Source organism: Amblyomma maculatum, chromosome 4 (genome assembly GCF_055883805.1).
Source record: "Amblyomma maculatum isolate TAMU_Amacu chromosome 4, ASM5588380v1, whole genome shotgun sequence".
NCBI classification, from domain to species: Eukaryota; Metazoa; Arthropoda; class Arachnida; order Ixodida; family Ixodidae; genus Amblyomma; species Amblyomma maculatum.
This window is the reverse complement of record NC_139347.1, coordinates 40,547,903-40,567,316: the sequence shown is the minus strand read 5'-3', so window position 1 is coordinate 40,567,316 and position 19,414 is coordinate 40,547,903. Positions and strand designations below refer to the sequence as shown.

General features: G+C 44.3%; 1 protein-coding gene across 1 annotated transcript; it reads left to right on the top strand.

The window, feature by feature from the left end:
• Positions 1-531: 531 nt before the first annotated feature.
• On the top strand, positions 532-18,134 carry Usp12-46 (Ubiquitin-specific protease 12/46). Its single transcript, XM_084601191.1, has 7 exons — positions 532-630; positions 1,644-1,724; positions 4,036-4,551; positions 5,420-5,580; positions 12,788-12,920; positions 15,308-15,451; positions 16,923-18,134. The coding sequence occupies exons 1-7, from the start codon at positions 628-630 to the stop codon at positions 17,022-17,024; spliced, it is 1,140 nt and encodes a 379-aa protein (XP_084457317.1). The 5' UTR covers positions 532-627; the 3' UTR covers positions 17,025-18,134.
• Positions 18,135-19,414: the final 1,280 nt, after the last annotated feature.

Below are 19,414 nucleotides of genomic sequence, written 5' to 3'. Positions count from 1 at the left end.
TTCCTTCACGGAAGCACAAAGTTAGTAGTCATTGCACTTGTAATCAGCACACAGCGACTGTAGCTAAGACTTCATTAAATAAAGTCGCAATTTTTAGATTGAGCCACTTACGCAGTTGCGCGTAATCGTTACACAAAACAGAAAGTGAGAAAGTGCGCGCTCGTCTGCTGCGAACAGGCATTTTGCGCACCTTTTCAGCGTTTTCTCGATTTTGTCAGTGCATGCGGCACTTTCATAAGCTGCGATAGTAATTTCACGTAAAGAATTCACATGTTATAAACACTATTTAACATAAAGAGGAATTAGACGTTGCTAATTAATTGAGAAGATAACATGTAACTGTGTCCCAGCAAGGTAGATCCCGTCGCAGGAACGGCAGCCGATGCAAATGCACAGAATAAAGCTGTAACTGTAACACTACGCAAACATGTGTTAGAATAAAAATATTTAGTCTGATCTATAATGCGTGGAACACAAAATTTAACTAATTTTTTTTTTTTTTTTTCACGCGAAATGTTTCTAGTACTACGAGTGTGCGGTTAAATGAGGCCGACTCCGGCAGCCAACAAAAATGGCGCTGTTGAAGGCAAGGAAGGCATTCAAGGTTTGACGCGTGAAAAATGAAAAATGGTGAGCATCTTGGACTTCATTTACTTCCAGGCGACGCCTTTGTAGCCACCTTTTAAGAAGTTTCTAATATTTTTTACGGTGACGTCGGGAACCAGTGATTACGGGCCGACTATTCAGAAGTGTAATCGGGCGATTTCGCCGTGGAATGCCACCTTAAACATCTAAATTTCCCTTCAATCAGACTCTCTACCTTATTGTCGCGGTTCGAAAGGCTATAATTTACAGGAACGATCGCATAATTTTCATTAATACGGAGCTGGTGGCTGAATAGCGTCGGGCCGTGTTGCGAGTCGCCGACATTCGCGAACCGGGTTGCGTGAGAGTCGTGTTATATATAAGCTCTGATAATGCGCCTAAAGCCATCGACATCTCTGATAAGAGGCTGTCGATCTTGGACGCAGTTCCGTCGAATGCAACTGCTAAAGCGTCTCTCCTTGGATGCGTTGGGAGCGATAAATTCGCCAGGTGACCGGTGTGGCGAACGTCCACGAGATTCAAAATCAACTGTGGTCTCAGAATGCGTGCGACTCTTGCTTAATTGAATATTGCCGTTTCGGACAGTGAGCTTTTAGTTCTTGTTACAGGACCTGACGCTCTTGATTTTCTGCCGGATATAATTCGAGCGTTTTCGAAGCGTATTGTAGGAGGAGAGGGGATGGTCGGTGATCATCTTTCTTTTATTTTTTATGTTTTTTCCTGCACGCAACTGATCGGCCTTCGGCAGTGTTGGTTGCTAGTTTTTGCTCCTGTCCGTCGTCAAAAACATCTTAAGCTTTCTCTTTTGGCGATCTTCTTTTTCTGCAAGCGTTTTACAGTCCCTGCGATGTAGTAATTGTAGTTAGGTGGGCGTACTGTACCTGCTTGCAACCCAAGTGCGCAACTAGTCTTTCACGGCTCTTATTTCAGATCATAGTTTCGGGCAGCGACAGTTGTCGATACCAGCTGTTTCGACACGTTTATCTCATGCTTGAAATAATCACTTGTCCTTTTTTTTTTTTTTTTGCTTTGTTCAGGGAGCAAATGGATCATTGTTGGAGAAGGAGATAGGTCACGATCAGTTTCCATCAAATGAGCATTATTTTGGTCTTGTAAATGTAAGTACATGCATTCTTCTAGTCCGATATTACTGTAGCGTACTGTTCACCATATGCATGATAAGTTTGCGTCCAAAAATTATTGTTTTTTAAAAGCTTGTCATTTATGTTGTGTGTGTATGCCAAATTTTCCCTTCGTTAGTGACATGCTTTAATGGGTAAAGCAATAGTATGTTAGACTGACTTTTTTTTTTTAATAAAAAGCAGCTATGAATGTTTTATAGAGGCAAAGGTAAACTGAATATGCAGTAATAATGTGGACTTGTGACACTCCTGTAATTTGTGAATGAAGAGTGTTATTAGGAAAAAAGAAAAAAAAAAAACTTCATATCACTATCATGCTTTTCATCATACAATTATTTATGCATGGATTGTTGCCTAATTGACGGAGGAAAATGAATTTGTACATGTAAGGATTAGCACATTTCTTTTGTTATTGTCAGTGACTGTCACACATTTATTTTGCTGCCTGCTTTACATACTGTAAATAATCCCAGCCATACGTCTCCAATTTGCTTTTCTTTGCTAAATGTCTATTTCCTGATAACTTTGCTGACATTTTTTCATTAATGCTGTGCTGCCTGTGAAATATGTCTGTTGTTTAGTCTTTGCAATTTGCACACCTTTTCCTAGGTCATATTAATGTCATGTTCTACACTATGTGCACAGCAACCTTGCACTAATGTCAGGGGCATCAACATTGAGGTAGATGGACTGTGTTGATGGACTGACGTCTGGGGCATGTGTTTCAGGTTGTAGCAGTACCACAATATTTCTGGGGCAGGATAAAAAGCAGAGTTTTGAGCAAATGTAAAATGTATGCCAAATACTCATGTTGACCTGTAATAAGGTGTTTAGCGTACTGCTTGCCCAAGCAGACTTACTTATAGTTTGACCACATAGCTGCTGTGACAATTCTCGCTCTTTGGCAAGATAAAACTGCAAAATGTTATCAGTGGCACCAAAATGCACTGCTCCTGTATTTTGTGTATTTTGCTGGGTGTTTCGTGTTGACACCAAAACAAACTTTTTCTTTGAACTCAAACTCTTTTTCTTTACGAAACCTGCAAATTGAAAGCACAAGCTTCTGATTAGTGTACATGATGTACATTGGATTGTGTTAGATGGACAAGTAATAGAGAAGGGCAGCTACTTATTAACTTTAAGTGCAAAATGCCGATGACATCATGTGAAATGCAGTTAAGTTCCTTTTCATGGCCTCGCTCAGCACTGAGGCCCGAATTCTGAAACACTCCTTGCCTTACTAAGGGCTCCTCACACACTCTAAGGCGGCCTGACGTCAATTCTGAAACGTCCCTTACTAAGGGGCCCTAAGTTAGGGCCCCCTTGGTGCTTCCCTGAGCTTAGGCTGCCAGGATGTTACCTTCGTGCTTCCTAACGTCGCTCCTCTACCTGAACGCATGCTTCTCCGCACGACTGTGCACGCGGTACGCTTGGCTACGGGCAGGTGTCGTGTGCAGTCAAGATGGCCGCGGTCTGCTGACGCTTGAGTCTGTCTTTGGGTTCGGTGCTTGCCAGTTCTCGCGGACAGCAAAACTGTTTTCTGCCGTTTGTTCTAGCGAGCAGCAAGAATGACGCTGCGTTACCTATCGGAAGACGACAGCTTTGAAAGTTACGCAAGATTTCTGCGACGCGCGACTGAACTTGTTTACGGCGGTGTTTACAAGGCACCGGCGGTGTCTCGTCTCCGGCATCTCACCGACAGGCAGAATCCGCTCGAATACTACACAGAAGGCAATCGAAACGCGAGGACAAAACCAACAAAATGCAGCGACGCGCGGCGACGATGGCGATGTGACCTCTCGACGCCGGTCAGATGTTACGACGGTTGCCAGACTGAGTTTGCTTTCCCGTCCAATACAGCGCTTTTGTCATTCTTTTTTTGGTGCTTAACCAAACAAATAGAATTTATGGCCAGATGTATCGATGAAACTATAAAGTTAACAACGCTAGCAGTATACTTTAGCAATACAGTGCATATTTTTTGCATCTTTTGCGTATAGTCTCGAAACCAGCACTCTTTTCGGTTCGGCCTCCTTTGCTGAGGCGCTCCTTAGGCAGGGAAGGCGATGGGGAGCTTCTGGAATACGCATTTGCCTTCTGGGGGCGCCTTACGTTTAGGGAGCATGGAGGGCTCCTTGCGGAAGGTTAGGAAGCGGTCTAAAGTTAGGAGCGTTTCAGAATCCGGGCCTGAGCTTAACAAGGTAACCCAGAAATTTTGGATATGCTGTATGTATACTGTGGAAGTGCCATTCTCTCACTGACTGAAACTCACTGCCTCCTCACACAGTTTGGTAACACCTGCTACTGCAACTCCGTACTTCAAGCACTCTACTTCTGCAAGCCGTTCCGGGACAAAGTGCTCGAATACAAGGCGCGCAACAAGCGCACGAAGGAAACGCTGCTTACCTGCCTGGCTGACTTGTTTCATAGCATCGCCAATCAGAAGAAGAAGACGGGCACCATTGCACCCAAGAAGTTCATTGCGCGGCTGCGCAAGGAGAACGAGCTCTTCGACAACTACATGCAGCAGGATGCGCACGAGTTTCTCAACTACCTGCTGAACACCATCGCTGACATCTTGCAGGCCGAGAAACAGCAGGGCTCCCAATCCAACGCCAAGGGCAACAAGTGCACCAGTGACGGGGCACACACGCTTGGCGGTCCGATGGCCTCGGCAGGCGCAACGCTAAGTGCGCAGAACCAGGCAGGTGGCACACAACCCCCAAAGCCCGAGCCAACCTGGGTGCATGACATCTTCCAGGGGACACTGACCAACGAGACGAGGTGCCTAAACTGCGAGACGGTCAGTGTTCTTGTTGCTCTTTAACCAGCTGCTGTGTTCTGCTAACAGGGCAGGGTGGGCTCATACTTCAGTTAGCAGCTTTAACGATACTACCACAAATTCTGCTGCAAAACCTATAACTTGTCTGCCTGCAAGTTTTCAAGATTGTATTTAAAAAAAAAGCTGGTAGGGGGAGAGGGGTCGTAATTTGATGGCTTCATTCTGGCAGACCACAGAGACAGTGCAGACTTGGGCAAATTAGCAGGAAACAGTCAGGGTGTCAGCTTCAGTCGAACCCATGTACGTTGAACTTCAAAAAGTTACCTTTTCTGAACAGGTCATTATTGCAGACAACTCATTTTATGGACAATTTCACTCAGCAGCTATAGTATTCATATTAATGAGATGCGAGCGAATCTGTGCTCAGCCGTATAATGCAGCTACATTATATTATTTCTTTACACTGTAAGCGAAATCATTTGTTACACAGGGTGCGATATTAGTGCAGTACCTATTTTAGATGAATGCACTATACACAGTGTGAAACATGTTTTAACATCATAACTAACCTTTTGTTGTCTTGCTCTTGTGTGGGGCTACAGTCTGATTAAAATGGTCTGTGTGGCTTGTGCAGTGAAAGCGTATAGATGGGGCATCTTTTCTAAATTATGTGAATTTATAAGACTAAGGGAAGAGCGCTCACATACATTGACATTGTTTATAATATATGGAGAAAACTCAGTGACATAGCACCATCATAGCCATTACATCTTGGCTAGTTTCTTCATTGGCTTCTCATTAATTTCAAGCAAGTACTAAGGATAGTTTTTAAAACTAGCAGTGACTTCTCAGCCATGTCCTAATAGTTTTCCCTAAACGTGCATTTCAGGTAAGCAGCAAAGACGAGGACTTCTTAGACCTCTCTGTGGATGTGAGCCAAAACACATCCATAACACATTGCCTAAGAGGGTTTAGCAACACCGAGACGCTGTGCAGTGAGCACAAGTACTACTGTGAAAACTGCTGTAGCAAGCAGGAAGCACAAAAAAGGCAAGTGTCCACTTAGTGAAGATCTTAGCACAGAGTTTTTTTCATGCATCATTTATGCTCTGAATTGATTGCACACAACTGGCCAAGTATTGTCTGTTGGTGAAAGTGTATAAAACTCATAAAATGAGTATAGTTCCTTGCGCCTCTTTATTTGGGGTGTTTTAGATGGATTCTTTCATATGTTTGGTCATGCTTGTAGTCTATAGAGAGTATCATGCGATGGCATTATGTCCTCGTTGTAACAGAAAAATGACTTCTGCCGGTATCGTCGTACTGTGGCGTCATGAGAACATGAGAGGGTTGGCAGGTGCGCTGGTCACATGATGTGACTGAGCACAGTGATGGGCTCGTTGTCAGTTAGCAGTTAGAAGAATTGCTCTAAAATCACAAGCACCACTACAGCCCTTTTTGCAGTGCGACGTCGCAGCAGTAATGCCTCATCGCAAATGGCCCCTTTGCATTATGGGGCTACTTCACTGCATGGGCTGTGATACATTCGGTGAAGCATCCTCAAACCACAGCAGTTCAGTCTACTCAAAAAGTGGAGGAAGCTCTCTGATGCAAGAGATACAAATATGATTGGTGTTAGAATAGCATGACGCCATCCCAAAATAAAAAGATCAGTGATGCCCACTGCAGCATCTGAAATGGATGGCTTGCAACATCATAGCCATAGAAATTAACAGGACACATTTGAATCCTGAGAAGCGGGCAGCAAAACCACTGCCACCCATCATGGGGAGAACCCTGTATATATCCCATTACAACAAAACCCATAGTTGTAGTTGGAATTGGGGCACAGTAGTTCCCTCTCAACTTCTTGCCATCTTCGCAGCTCTCAGATTTGGAGAGCAAAATTTGAGTGAGGAAACAAAGAGGGCATATGAAAATTGGTTGTGAGAGAATGAAAGGCATGATACTTGTTTCTCTTGGTGGAACGCTGAACTACTCTATGAGGAAAGGGAGGAAGGTGGAAGGGAAAGAGAGAAAAAGTTGCTGTGGGTGAAGGACTATGGCATAATTTCTACCAACCTGGGGAACATGTATACGTATATCGCACAGCACAAAAGCACAATTTCTGTTTCGCCTCCGTAAAAGCTTGGCCGCCACAGCCAGGTCCTAACCTGAGTTGTCGAGGGCAGCAGTTGAGCTCGTCCTAACCACTGACCCACTATTGTAGGTAGGGTGTGAGAGGAGTACAGGGAAATAGGACTTTAGAGGGTGCTGGCAGAGAAAGAAGGTTAATGGATAGCGTACACCAAGGGGAAAAGCATCACAAGGGAGCAGAGCATCGGAAGGAACAGGACTTTAGAGGGTGCTAAAACGGCGAGAATTGGGCCTAGTTGGTTATTCATATTGGTTTCACCGCGCTAACACATTGAACGACAGAAAAGACAAACACCACGGAGCGCGAACTAACAACTGGTTTTAATGGATGAAACGGAAGTCATTTTATACACAAAACGTGGTCGTCATCAAAGAAACATAAACGAGGAAACATGAGGAAACAATCATCGCAGGTAACAAAGGCATACAGCAAGACACACTCATCGCGATATTCTAAGCAAATCAACTTCTTTCGCAGACAACGACAGTGATACGTTGCTGATACACATATCGGCCCCGACGGATTTTATTTCAAACGCTTCTGTGATCTCTCTTTCGGTTTTATTATCAGAATGCGAAATAACAGCGTTTTTTTCAAATTGAGGCTTACATTTGCAGTCCTCGATGCCGTGACCGCCGTCGAGGAGGCTGTGGAGTACTTTGGGCCCACAAAATTCCAGAATCAATGCGGTACTAGTGTTCGTGCTTTTTTAGACTTGCTTCACTTGTACTTGGGATCTCTGTTTGTCGAATTCGAAGGGAACCTTTTCGAGCAGTGCACTGGGATCTGCATTGGCTCCTTCTTGGCGCCGATTTTGTCTGACCTGTACATGGCAAAAGGAAATAGGGCATTGAAGCACCAGCTCGAATCCCTCGGAGTGCTTGCATGTTTCCGTTATGTTGATGATTTTTTGGTGTGTTTTCCTGGTGATGCAAGCAGTACTATAAACCCCAACTTGGTTATTAATTTGTTTGAAACAGCGTTCAAGGGACTAAAATTCTCGTTTGAACTGCCGGAACAATCGGTGATTAGGTTTCTGGACCTCGAAATTCATAAGGGCCTAGAGCACACGTGTTGGCTTTACAAGACAAAAGGAGAGAAGGCGATTTAAAGGTATGATTCCGGACACTCAAAATTAATCAAACGGTCAAACGCTAATACATGTATAATTCAGAGCATCAGGAAGTCATGCGTGCATAAGGTAGAGCAAGGAATTATCCAACAGGTTGCAAGGTTAAAAGATAGCGGGTACCCTGATATTCTCCTGGCCTCGATTTCAGAAAAAATCCTAAAAACATTGACCGCAAAAAATAAGGAAAAAAATGACCCTGAAGGTTCCAAGAAGATCACGCGTCCGACTGTCATCCCGTGTGTACACGGAGTATCGCACGGTCTAAAAAAGATTGCAGGCAGGCACGAAGTTCCTGTGGTGTTCACGGCACCCAAAAAGCTATCGGGGTTGTGCGCAAAAATAAACAGACTCGATGAAACACCCAAACTACTTTGCACCACCAACCATGAGAGGAAACACGTCGAATGCGATACAGGCGTGGTTTATTCCATCCCCCTCTCATGCGGATTGAAGTATGTCGGCCAAACGGGTCGGTGCATAAACAAAAGGCTAAATGAGCATGTTAACAATTGCAAATCAATCGCGCATCCAGGGAAGCTGGCTACTCATTGCCAGCACTGCAAATGTAAGCCTCAATTTGAAAAAAACGCTGTTATTTCGCATTCTGATAATAAAACCGAAAGAGAGATCACAGAAGCGTTTGAAATAAAATCCGTCGGGGCCGATATGTGTATCAGCAACGTATCACTGTCGTCTGCGAAAGAAGTTGATTTGCTTAGATTATCGCGATGAGTGTGTCTTGCTGTATGCCTTTGTTACCTGCGATGATTGTTTCCTCATGTTTCCTCGTTGTTTATGTTTCTTTGATGACGACCACGTTTTGTGTATAAAATGACTTCCGTTTCATCCATTAAAACCATTTGTTAGTTCGCGCTCCGTGGTGTTTGTCTTTTCTGTCGTTCAATGTGTTAGCGCGGTGAAACCAATATCAATTAGAGGGTGCTGGCAGAGAAAGAAGGTTAATGGATAGCGTACACCAAGGGGAAAAGCATCACAAGGGAGCAGAGCATCGGAAGGAACAGGACCACCTGTCACACGACTCGGTTGCGCCAACGCTCATGCGATACGAGTTGGAAGTCTCTTTGCGAAGAGTTGCGTGAGCGCGTACATGCATGTGTCACAGGCACACCAAATGCAGTACCAGTGCAAAGAGTTTTACTACTTGTCAAAAACCATCAGTCAAAAACGTTCCATCCATGGAACTATAATGCTTTTGCATTCATGCACGAAGCATTTTTAAGTGTCCGTCCAATTTTAATTGTCCAGCTCCCAGCTTTGGCAGCACAGGTTGAAGCAAGAGGCGTCAATCTCTTGAGGCACGCTGGCAGCCTTTCACAGTGCTTGATTTGCATCAGAATTGTGGCCATTGTGACATTGGTGAATGTTCCCTAGTAAACTGTAGAAATGCAGTGAATTACAGACAGGGATGAATGGTGCAGAGAAAGAATGTGAAAAAAGTAGTCTTGTCATATCCTGTCATGTGCTCTAACTAGTTCACCGTTTTATGTAAATTGTGTGCATTAACTGCGGATCCACGATCCTGACTGTGGTATACTATGAAAAGAATACTATGAGAAAAATAGATTATAGCCTGTGATTGTTGCTTCAAGCAATAAGATCTGTGTTTGCTTAGTGTCAACACATGTCTCGAAAACATTCTGAATGCAGTGCAGTCAGTAAATGTGAAGCCTGGTATGTAATAAGGGGCAGGCTAAAGCATTACAACAGCGTTATGGGAATGCACACATTGTTTTGTTTCGTTGCTTTTACGCTCCATTAAACTCAACGCAAACACCCTTCACTTTAACGAAATTCAGTGCAGTGCGCATTTCAGTTCTACGAACAGTTTCCGAGGCTCCATCGCATGTCTCCTAGTTCATATTAAGCACTTCAACAAGTACCACTCACCCCTTTTTGCCATAGTCTTTACATTGAATTCCCCGCTGACCGGGCTCCATTGCCATGTTAAGAGAAGTGGCCATTTAGCTTTGAACTAGATTGGCTACCTAAGTAAGTTCGTAGGCTGCCGAAGCCAATCCTGACTTTTGTTTTGTTTTTTGGTGTTTAGTGCATTTAGTTGGCCCCACAGCCAGCCATAGCCACAGCTTCAGCCTTACTAGACCTACTCGTCCTAGCCTCTAGGAAGCGTAAGCGTGCTGGTCAAGCATGAGCGGCAAACGAAACAGCAGATAGCTCTTTGTCTTTTGGGGAATATGCTGCCTGTGACTCCCTGGTGGAGACATGCCCTGCACTCACTACTGAAGATGCTGTAGCGAATGCATTACCTGAAGAAGGCCAACACGAGGAAGGTTCAACCAATGATGACGAAGTACAAAATATATCTGCCAAAGAAGCACTTATCGCACTGGAAAAACTTGAAGTCTTTGCTTCCCAGCAGACCGCTGTCCCAGAGAAAGTCCATGAGAGCTAAGACACAATGACTTAGTTGAGAACTGCTCCAGTCCTAAGTGTAAAAGTGCAGTAGAAGATTACACCGTTCTTTGCAAGGAACTTGAGCAGAGTAACAAATAAATGTGGTGTTATACAATTTGACCATCCAATATTTTTTACCTAATGGCAACAAGCTGTCGCACACTTATTTCAGTTGAGTGAACTTTCACTAACAAACTTTTCCCTGTGGTTCCTTGAAGTTCGTTCAAGTGAAGTTTCACTGTATCAGATTCCTCAGAGTTTGAAAACATATCTGATGTCTGAATATTTCATGGAATAGTAAGCTAGTTAACATTCACCTTAATCTGCTTCCAGACAGAACATTTCAAATTATTTGCAGAAGAAGATAGTATCATTGTGGCCACCAGCTTCCACTAGCTTTGGTGTCATTTCCTCTTTCTGTGAAGAGGGCAATGCTCACTAAGGCACAAAAACGTTCAAAAGCATGACTAGTGTTTGACAGAATTTCAGGACACATTTTTAGCGGTCCCGAATATATAAAACTCACAGAATATCCACTTGAAAATACCATGCAAAAGCATAGCAGTGTTGTTCCCATTTATCAAATTTCTATTCAATGGAATATTCGATATATCAAACTATGCGCCATGTCCCTTCAAGATGCTTCTCCTAAAATGGCACTCCTACAATCGCTTTTTGCTCATGGAGCCGGGTCAACCGCTCAGCTTTAGGCACCTGCTCACAATGCTAACACTGTAAACCTGCATGGCGGCGTGAACATGAAGTCGGCTCGAAAATGGCCTCCAATCTGGCGTGCCTGCATTCAGCTCGACACTGCTGTCATGTGGGGAAGCGGCGTTCGGTGCGTCGATGGTGATGTGGTGATGCCAGCTAAGCTGATAAAAGGCTTGCAGCGACTCTCATATGGCTGCCCTAAAATGACTGTACCCTAACTTTAATCGAGATACTATAATGTGCCAGCAATGAATTTAGGCCTCTTATGATCCTGAGGGGCTTTCCCCAAGGCAGCGTCCATTGCAGCTTTGATGCGAACCCAAACTCTGGTGGCACTTGCATGGTGCCACACATGTGCAGGAACCAGTCTGCACATGCACGTGGCGCGAGCTCCATTGCTCCGATATGTCGCTGTCAGGTATTTGGTGCGCCCGATGCGTCACTAGACATTGAAATTTTCTCGGCGTTAACTGCAGCATCAACTCGGTATGAATGTTCCGCCTGGGCAAATGTGAAGTAAATTAGATTTTTTTTTTTTTTGAGTGAAAGCTTCTCTGCGCCAGATAGCTTGAGCTGTCGGGTATGCACAGTTTTCACCTTGAGGGAGATTTATAGGTCAAACTTTAGTGTTAAGCCTGGTGGTCGCCCTGTGACTTTGGGGCATAGTCACGTAGTACACCAAATGGCTCGCGACCACTTTCAAGGTCAAGATCACATTGCCAGGTATCTCGAGCCATTGGGTATGCACTGGTTTCACCTTGAGGGAGATTTAGAGTTCAAACGTCTGTGTTAAGCTTTGTGGCCGCCATGTGACTTTGGAGCATAGTCACGTAGGCCACCAAGTTGCCTGTGACCACTGTCAAGGTCAAGGTCATGTGAGGTGATGTCAGTGTGGCGTGGAAGTAGAAGGTGCTGTGCTAGAGGGACGATACATGTGTAAATAGGAGCCCCCGGGCTCCTGCCTTGGTTACAACACTGCGCAAGATGGAGGAGGACGAACACCCTGCTACAGTAGCACGTCGGAGCGCGAAGAAGGCATGTCAGAATAAGACCCTGAAAAGGCGGTGTGAGGAACGCACAATGTGTTTAATCCAAGCTTGGCAATGAGCGCAGCCATGTAATGAAGCTCTTGTTTCCCTCCACGGTTACTAAATCACCAGCTAATTTTTTATTTTTTTTCTCTTCATCCGAGGAATATGTTTGCTGGATGCACACAGTGGGTGTGCTGGCTGTACCTGCAAGCGTTTGTCGTCACAGATGAACTTTGTATTCATATCATACTGAGGTTACAAATTCTTGCAGATGCAGCATAATGAAGAGGCAAGCTTCCTGTAAGGCTTGGGCTACGGTTATACGTCACATGGTCACTTACATTTCCTGCCCTCTGATACCAAAGCGCATGCAGTGCAAAGTTGCCAATGACATGTTTCAGCACTGCTGTGATTAGACATATTTTCTGTTTTTGAATATGTAAAACATTTTGATGGGATGAGTGTGCTAACCATTGCCGAACCCTGTAGCGTCACTGTGGCCAGGGACAGTGTGATATTGTTCAAGAAAGCTTGCTAGTCTGGCGAATAACCGTTGTTGCTAACAGTGAATCTCATAGTCTGCAGCAGAAGTTACATCTTTTAGAGGAGCAGTGGGGGAGATTTGGAATTCTGCTGGGAATCAAATATCAGCTGATTTGAGCATGATGGTTGACTTTGCATTTCAAGCTGTCACAATGGTTGAATGAACTATTTTTTTCATTGAATCTTTTAATATGTGGTCATACTGTTTGCAAACTGTTTGGATTCTTCTCTTTTTTTTCTCCTCAGGATGAGGGTAAAAAAGTTGCCCATGATCCTCGCGTTGCACCTGAAGCGCTTCAAGTACACGGAGCAACAGAATAGGCACACCAAGCTCTCCTACAGGGTTGTCTTTCCCCTTGAACTAAGGTTATTCAACACGGTAAGCACTCTAGCATTAGTTCTTCGATCGGGTTTGAAACCTAAGCACGTAGGCATCAATGTCCTACCTCCATCAGTATCTGGCCTCCATGGCCAGAGTAAATCCCACATCTCTGGGCTTAGCAGGCTAACACCATCGCCACTGAACCACCAGAGCAGGTTGACAGTGTTTTTCTTGTTTTTTTCTCAACATTTCTTTGCATGCATATATAAGGTGTCCCACTAAATGTTCCTCCAAAAGAAAAATGTACTCTTATGCAAATGAAATTAACTGCATTTGAGAGCTGTGGCATAGTCGACAGTAGTTTATTATTATTATTTTTTTTTTTTTAAGTTAGTTTATCAGTCAGTACAGCTGATATTCATGTGGCATTGTCTGCGGTATTTTTCATTCTCGGGGTTAATTTATCAGTCAAGACCAACGGCTTTCTGGCCCCCATAAAAGGAGGGCCGCGGCCGGTGGTCAGGCAAGACCACCGAGAAACTAGTTGTGTAAATAAATTAAATTGGCTTGCAGGAAAGGAAAGGTGGAGTATCTGTCGCACTTTTTTTTCTCTGGATGTTTGAACCGTGCAGTTTATTTCTCAATCTTAGTATGCATATATAAGGTGTCCGACTAAATGTGCCTCTAAGTTAAAAAAAAACGCACTCTTATTCAAATGAAGTTAAGTGCATTTGAGAGTTGTGGCATACTCTACAGTAGTTTATTATTTTTTTTTTTTTTTCAAAGTTAGTTTGTCAGTCAGTGCAGCTGATATTCACGTGGCATTGTCTGCAGTATTTTTCATTCTCGAGGTTAACTTATTTGTCAAGACTAGCTAGTTTTGTAAATAAATTGGTTTGCAGGAAAGGAAAGGTGCAGTATCCTTCACACTTGTTCTTTAGACACCTGAATCGTGCCGTAAGGGAAGGGAGGAAGGTGGAAGTGAAAGTAGCACGAGAGGAAGAGGAGCCATAGTAGAGGGCTGTGTAGTAATTTTGACATTGTAGGGGTCTTTAACGTGTACTGACATCGCACAGAACACGGACGTCTCGCCATTTTGCCTCCATCAAAGTGCAGCCGCCGGCGGTCGGGTCCGCATGCGGCTACGCCGGCAAAGAGGTCGGGCATTTTAACCACTGTGCCACTGCGGCGGGGCTTCTAGCCTTTGCAGATATTGGCTGTGGGGAAAAAAGTAAAAGTTCGAATTTTGCTGTTCATATTGAAAAACAGCTGGCTGAAAGTGTTTGAAATTAGGTACCATCCTCATAACTCTTTTGCCGGCTCTAAAAAAAGCTTGTGAAATTCAAAATCTGCCTCTTGACGCCTGTGCTAATTTAGAGCACCAGACTCACATCAGCTTAATGGTTAGAGAAAAACAAGCAGCCTTCTTTATTTGTTTTCTTGCTTGACTATAGATGCATGTTTATGACTAGGTGCTGTTGTTACATGTGGCTAGCTATAGCAAATTTTTTTGAATATATTAGCATTTTCACTTGAGTTGTACTCTATTGAAAGGGATGCCAAGCTTCGCCCTTAATTATAGTGGGCCGTCCACCTTGTCTTCTGGAATGTTCATAGTTAATGGAGGCAACAAACCTTCTGGCATGCATTTTTTGGGGGATCCACAGCTTAAAGGCCCACTGTCCACCCTCCGTTTGAAAATATTTTCTTCCCCGGTGACTGTGAGACTGCGCCCCCATAACGCAAGGCCGCAAAATGTTTTTGAAAAGAGTAACTAATAACGCAGTTACAGCCACCCCAATCACCCGATTCTGTCGTGTTTCTCTCCTTCCGTTCCCTCGCAAAGGTTTTTCACTCTCCTACCCGGTCGTCTAGCCTCCGCAAGACAAATTCCCCTTCCTCCTCCGCATGTGGCGAAAGATGGGGCGTGGCACTCCGCCTGCGCGAAAAAGGGGGGGGGGGGGGGGGGGGGGGGGGGAGCGCCTGCCTCTGGATTCAGTCGGGCTGTGGCGAGGGAAAAGCGCGCAGCGAGCGGTAGACATCCATCCTTCACCCTCTGACAGCGAGACGGAGCAATGGACGTCGCTTTCAGGAAATACGTCATTACTGCGGCTCGACGGGCCAGCGCAGGAAACGGGGAAGCTGGCTTCCCGAAGGAGAGCATGAGCATTTGCATTTTCGTTGCTTTGCGGTGCGCGTGTCACTGTAGCATTTTGCGCAGACTATCTCCGGTACCTGATCGAAACACTGGGCTCCTTCGCCTAAAAGGTCCTTCCCTGGACAGTGGCCCTTTAAGTATAGCTGCATTTGTCAATGTGCATAACTAACCCCGTGGAACTAGCAGGTCTGCTTGAGCACTTAGGAACACTTATCGCTTTAAGGCGGTTGTCTTGCAAATCATGATGCAGTGTTGTTTTTGAAACTGTTCTCTTGTGCTCCTGCAGTCGGATGATGCCTACAACCCTGACCGGATGTACGATCTGGTAGCAGTAGTCATACACTGTGGAAGTGGTCCCAACAGAGGACATTACATCTCTATAGTTAAGAGTCATGGCCTCTGGCTACTCTTTGATGATGACATTGTTGATGTGAGTACTGCTGTATGCAACACTGCTTTCCTTCGAATTTCAAAAACATGAAAAAAATTGAATTCTTCTAGCTTTCATGCATGGCATGTATCTCAGGCTTCTTTTGTGATATTTTTTGAAAGTACTCCAGTTGGTATCCGTACGCATGCCCAACCCCGTAGAACTAGCAATTTTAGTACCTAGTTTTTGTTTGGCAGGGTTTAGCAAGTAATTGTGTACGTATCATAGTAGCAGTAGTGATTCTGCTGCAGAGAATACAGATTTTGCATCTTTTTCTAGAGCTGCTTTAAGGGTGGCAAATCACCACCATTTACTCACAATTGGAATGCATCCTCGTGACACATTTATTCGCCTGCTGTGATCTCGGCTCTGTTTGCATGCTGGCTAGGGGGTACTTGTATTTGGCATAAGATAATGTATGAGTAGCCACTTACTTGTACATATATGTACTAGATGTTTCAGGGAACCAGGGCACTAATCTTAAAAAAGTCTTTTTGAGGTATGAAGACTGCTTCTGTGACACTATAAACCAGTGTTAGCAGACATAAGAAGAATGGCCAGGGGTGTTAACTAATTTCTCGTAATTAACTTTAACTAATACTGTTACGCACCTGGTTGCAGCTAGAAGCTTATAGCCTGTTGTTTCTTCATGCCTCAAAAAGACTATATTTTTAAAATTAATGTCCTGCTTTCCTGAAAGTAAATGGTTACCCATACATTAGCTTAATCAAAGCACAACTTCCACTATCAGTTTTTATAATTTCGAAAACAAACCTTCTCTTGGTGCTGTGACAACAAATTTGGCTATCTCATGCCGAAAGATGCGTGCTTTCAGAAGACTCAATCACTAAGACGTGCTCCAGCGTCATCAGTAAGCGGTGCTAGGTGCGATGATACTCTTTACCTGAACAGCGGTGTTTGCCGCTGCTCATTTTTTCAGTCTACGTGGAACAGATGTCATTGGGCACTAACACCATTGACCGACATCACTTGGTTGTGTATTTGAGTGCTTTTTTTTCTCTCTCTTTTCTTTTTTTAAGAGCACATCTGATAGCATGAGGTAGCCAAAATTTATTGAGCCAGAGTGCCAGGGAGAAGCACATTTTTTAAATTCTAAAAACTGTCGTGGTCAGTGCTAACAACTGGCAGCAAGTCTCTGTCAATCAGGTGCCTAATAGTAAAAAAGGTGATCAGGAGTTAGTTAGCCAGCTTGCTAGTTTTAATTATTGGTCTTATTTCTTATGTCAGAGCAGGTATTATGGTGCTGCAGATGCTGTCTTAGTACCACAAGAGACTATATTTAAAAATTAGTGGCTGGCTTCTCTGAAACACCTGGTGTGTCTCGTTATTTGGAGGATGGCTTCATGTTGATTGGTCTTACAGAATACCTGTGCATGCTTCAAAATACCATGTTTCGGTGTACCAAGGAAACATTGCACCTCAAACTTTTGTTCATTGTCTTATATTGCAGAAAATCGATGCATCGGCGATTGAGGACTTCTACGGACTCACGTCGGACACGCCAAAGACATCGGAGTCAGGCTACATCTTGTTTTACCAGTCAAGGGAGTGACATTGGCACCGGCGTGGGAGACTGGTGGGCGGGGCCACCACAGTGGGGGGTTAGTCACCTGTGCGCGCCTTGTCCTATGCCCAAGCAGCACCTCTTTTCTCTGTACCTGGTTGCCACTGGCCAAGGTGCAATGGAGGCAGATCGGGATCGGAGGCAGCCACCACATGTGTCACCACGCTGCACGAAGACTCATCGGCTCAGGACAAGAAGACCTGCACAGCACAGCGGCACAGTTTTGCATTTTGTAAAGAGTTTGGCGAAGGAAACTGCGTAGCAGGTCGAGGAGGCACCACAAGAACCGTGCCCTGCATCCTGCCCAAAGTGGGATGGATGTAGCACTGCGGCTGTAGATGAAATTTGTCTGAACAAATGGTGTGTACATAATAAAGTTTTTTACGGCCGCATCACAGAAAGGAAAGAGGCTATCAACAGCAAGGCAGATTCTTGAGCACCCCGCAGATGTCTTTCCCTAGGATCAGGCACCAGCAGCATGGAATTTGTGAGCAACAAATCAGCCGTGCAGCCTCACAGGACCACTGGTGTGAACAGCTGGTTCAGGCCTGAGCTTTATTGAGCAATGAAGCTGCCTTGCTGTTGTGTAGTGGTTATAGATTATAGTGCTAGGTTTTGGGGGATTCAGGGGTGGTGTACAGTTTAATTTATGGTTGCTAGGTTTTTATTGAGAGACAGTTCTAGCATTGAAGCTTTGGGAACAAGAAAAGTCACCTCCTGTGGTGAATAGGCAATATGAAGTAAACACATTGAAAATAATTTTTGTCTTCTTTTTTGCAGAATTTTTAATGTTTCAAGATTGACGGTGTGTCACGTGGAGGAAAATGTGACTTTGGCATTTTGGGGTAGATTTCCTGATCACGGCGTTCCTTTGTTAGATGTCAAATTTAGTTTCAGACTTAGTCTAGCAAGGAACGAATCATGAGTGCCCATCAAAGGAAGTTGTACAAAAGACAAGACGTAGAGTAAAGCGAGAATGTGTTTCTGTTTGTAGCATTATGCAGCACGTGTAAAAAGTGTAAGAAGAGAATAAGAGCCTCATTCACAGTGTATAATATTGTACAGTTGCATTGCCTCTTATTAAAGCTTTGGATGCAATGTTTTGTGTGTGCGTCAGTTGCGTCTATTTCCAAACCGGGAATTATAGCTGCACAAACATTTGACGACATGCAGGCTGTTTTGCGAAGTGTGAAATATCTTGTACACAACTTTGTAGCATGGTGGGATATTGACAAAATTATAGATTTTGTAACAATAAAACTCCACTGGGAAGAATTAGTTTCAGGCTGCCAAAACAAGTATTTTTCTATGAAGTAAGAAGTTTTAAAGTCTGAGCTGCTGGGCATGTGTGAAAGGAAACAAATTGGCAGAGGGCCTAAGAAAAACCTCAAAACATATGTGCAATGGTGGCTAAGTTAGTGCATTAATCAGCAAAGCTGTTATAGCTTTGGTTAAGCCATTTAGCAGAACACATTTATTACACTCATTTCTTCGTGCAGTAAAGGATGAGAGCACTATGATAGCATCGCGCTTCACTCGTTGCTCTCCACCCTTTCCTCTTGATCAGTGTGAAGTACATGCTATAAAAGTATATAAAACGCAGAGGGTCTCCTCCTAAGCCACACACTAGTGTTCTTTTAGTGTTTATGAAAGGCATAGGAAAAGAAACCTTACCCTCCAAATATTTGCAACACTGGGAATGCATTAGGAGCCACACAGCACAGTTCAGCATTTTTTTGATGGAAGGTTAGTGCAGGAAAACAGCGACAACAAACTGAAGACAGGACACAGCGCTTATAACAGCTTTTATTGCAAAAAACACCCGCTTAAATACACAAGCTTTTCCCAACCACAAAAGGAAATGCAACATGAATACCTATGATATTGCCACGTTACTTTTTTTCAGTTATATTGCTTGTTAAGAAACATTTTTTTTTTTTTGTCAGTATAAGATGTGCTAATGCATTACCTACAGGATTTTTTGAGTTTCAAGGGTCTCGGCTATTTCCATCCCAAGTTGGGAATTAGGCCTGCCGCCACGCAGCTGCCAACGGTGGCGACAGGAGCGCGCGCTGCCCCGGTTGTGGAGCTGGTTACGAGAGAAGACGGCGCAAAGCGCAGGACCGGGCGCCAAAAAGTTGCGCTCCAAAAAAACATGACCGTGGCATGGTTAGATGTAGGTCTCAATCATTCCGTACTATCCACCCCAAAAGTATAAGGCGCCTTCCTTTCTTCAAACCATAGTGAACTAGAAGGGGCTAGCCTGCCACCGAATTTTTATCTGTTGTAGGCCGTCATTGCACCCGCCACCGCTTCGGTGGTGGACGACGGCTGTTGTTGCGGCGTGCGTCTTTCTTTCCCTCTTCCTTTGTTTTCTA

What these genes read in the sequence shown, in the direction of transcription:
- Usp12-46 (XM_084601191.1), top strand. An exon ending in ATTATTTTGGTCTTGTAAAT is followed by an intron (nt 1,725 to 4,035) that starts GTAAGTACATGC and finishes CTCCTCACACAG; the next exon opens with TTTGGTAACACCTGCTACTG. An exon ending in AACTAAGGTTATTCAACACG is followed by an intron (nt 12,921 to 15,307) that starts GTAAGCACTCTA and finishes GTGCTCCTGCAG; the next exon opens with TCGGATGATGCCTACAACCC.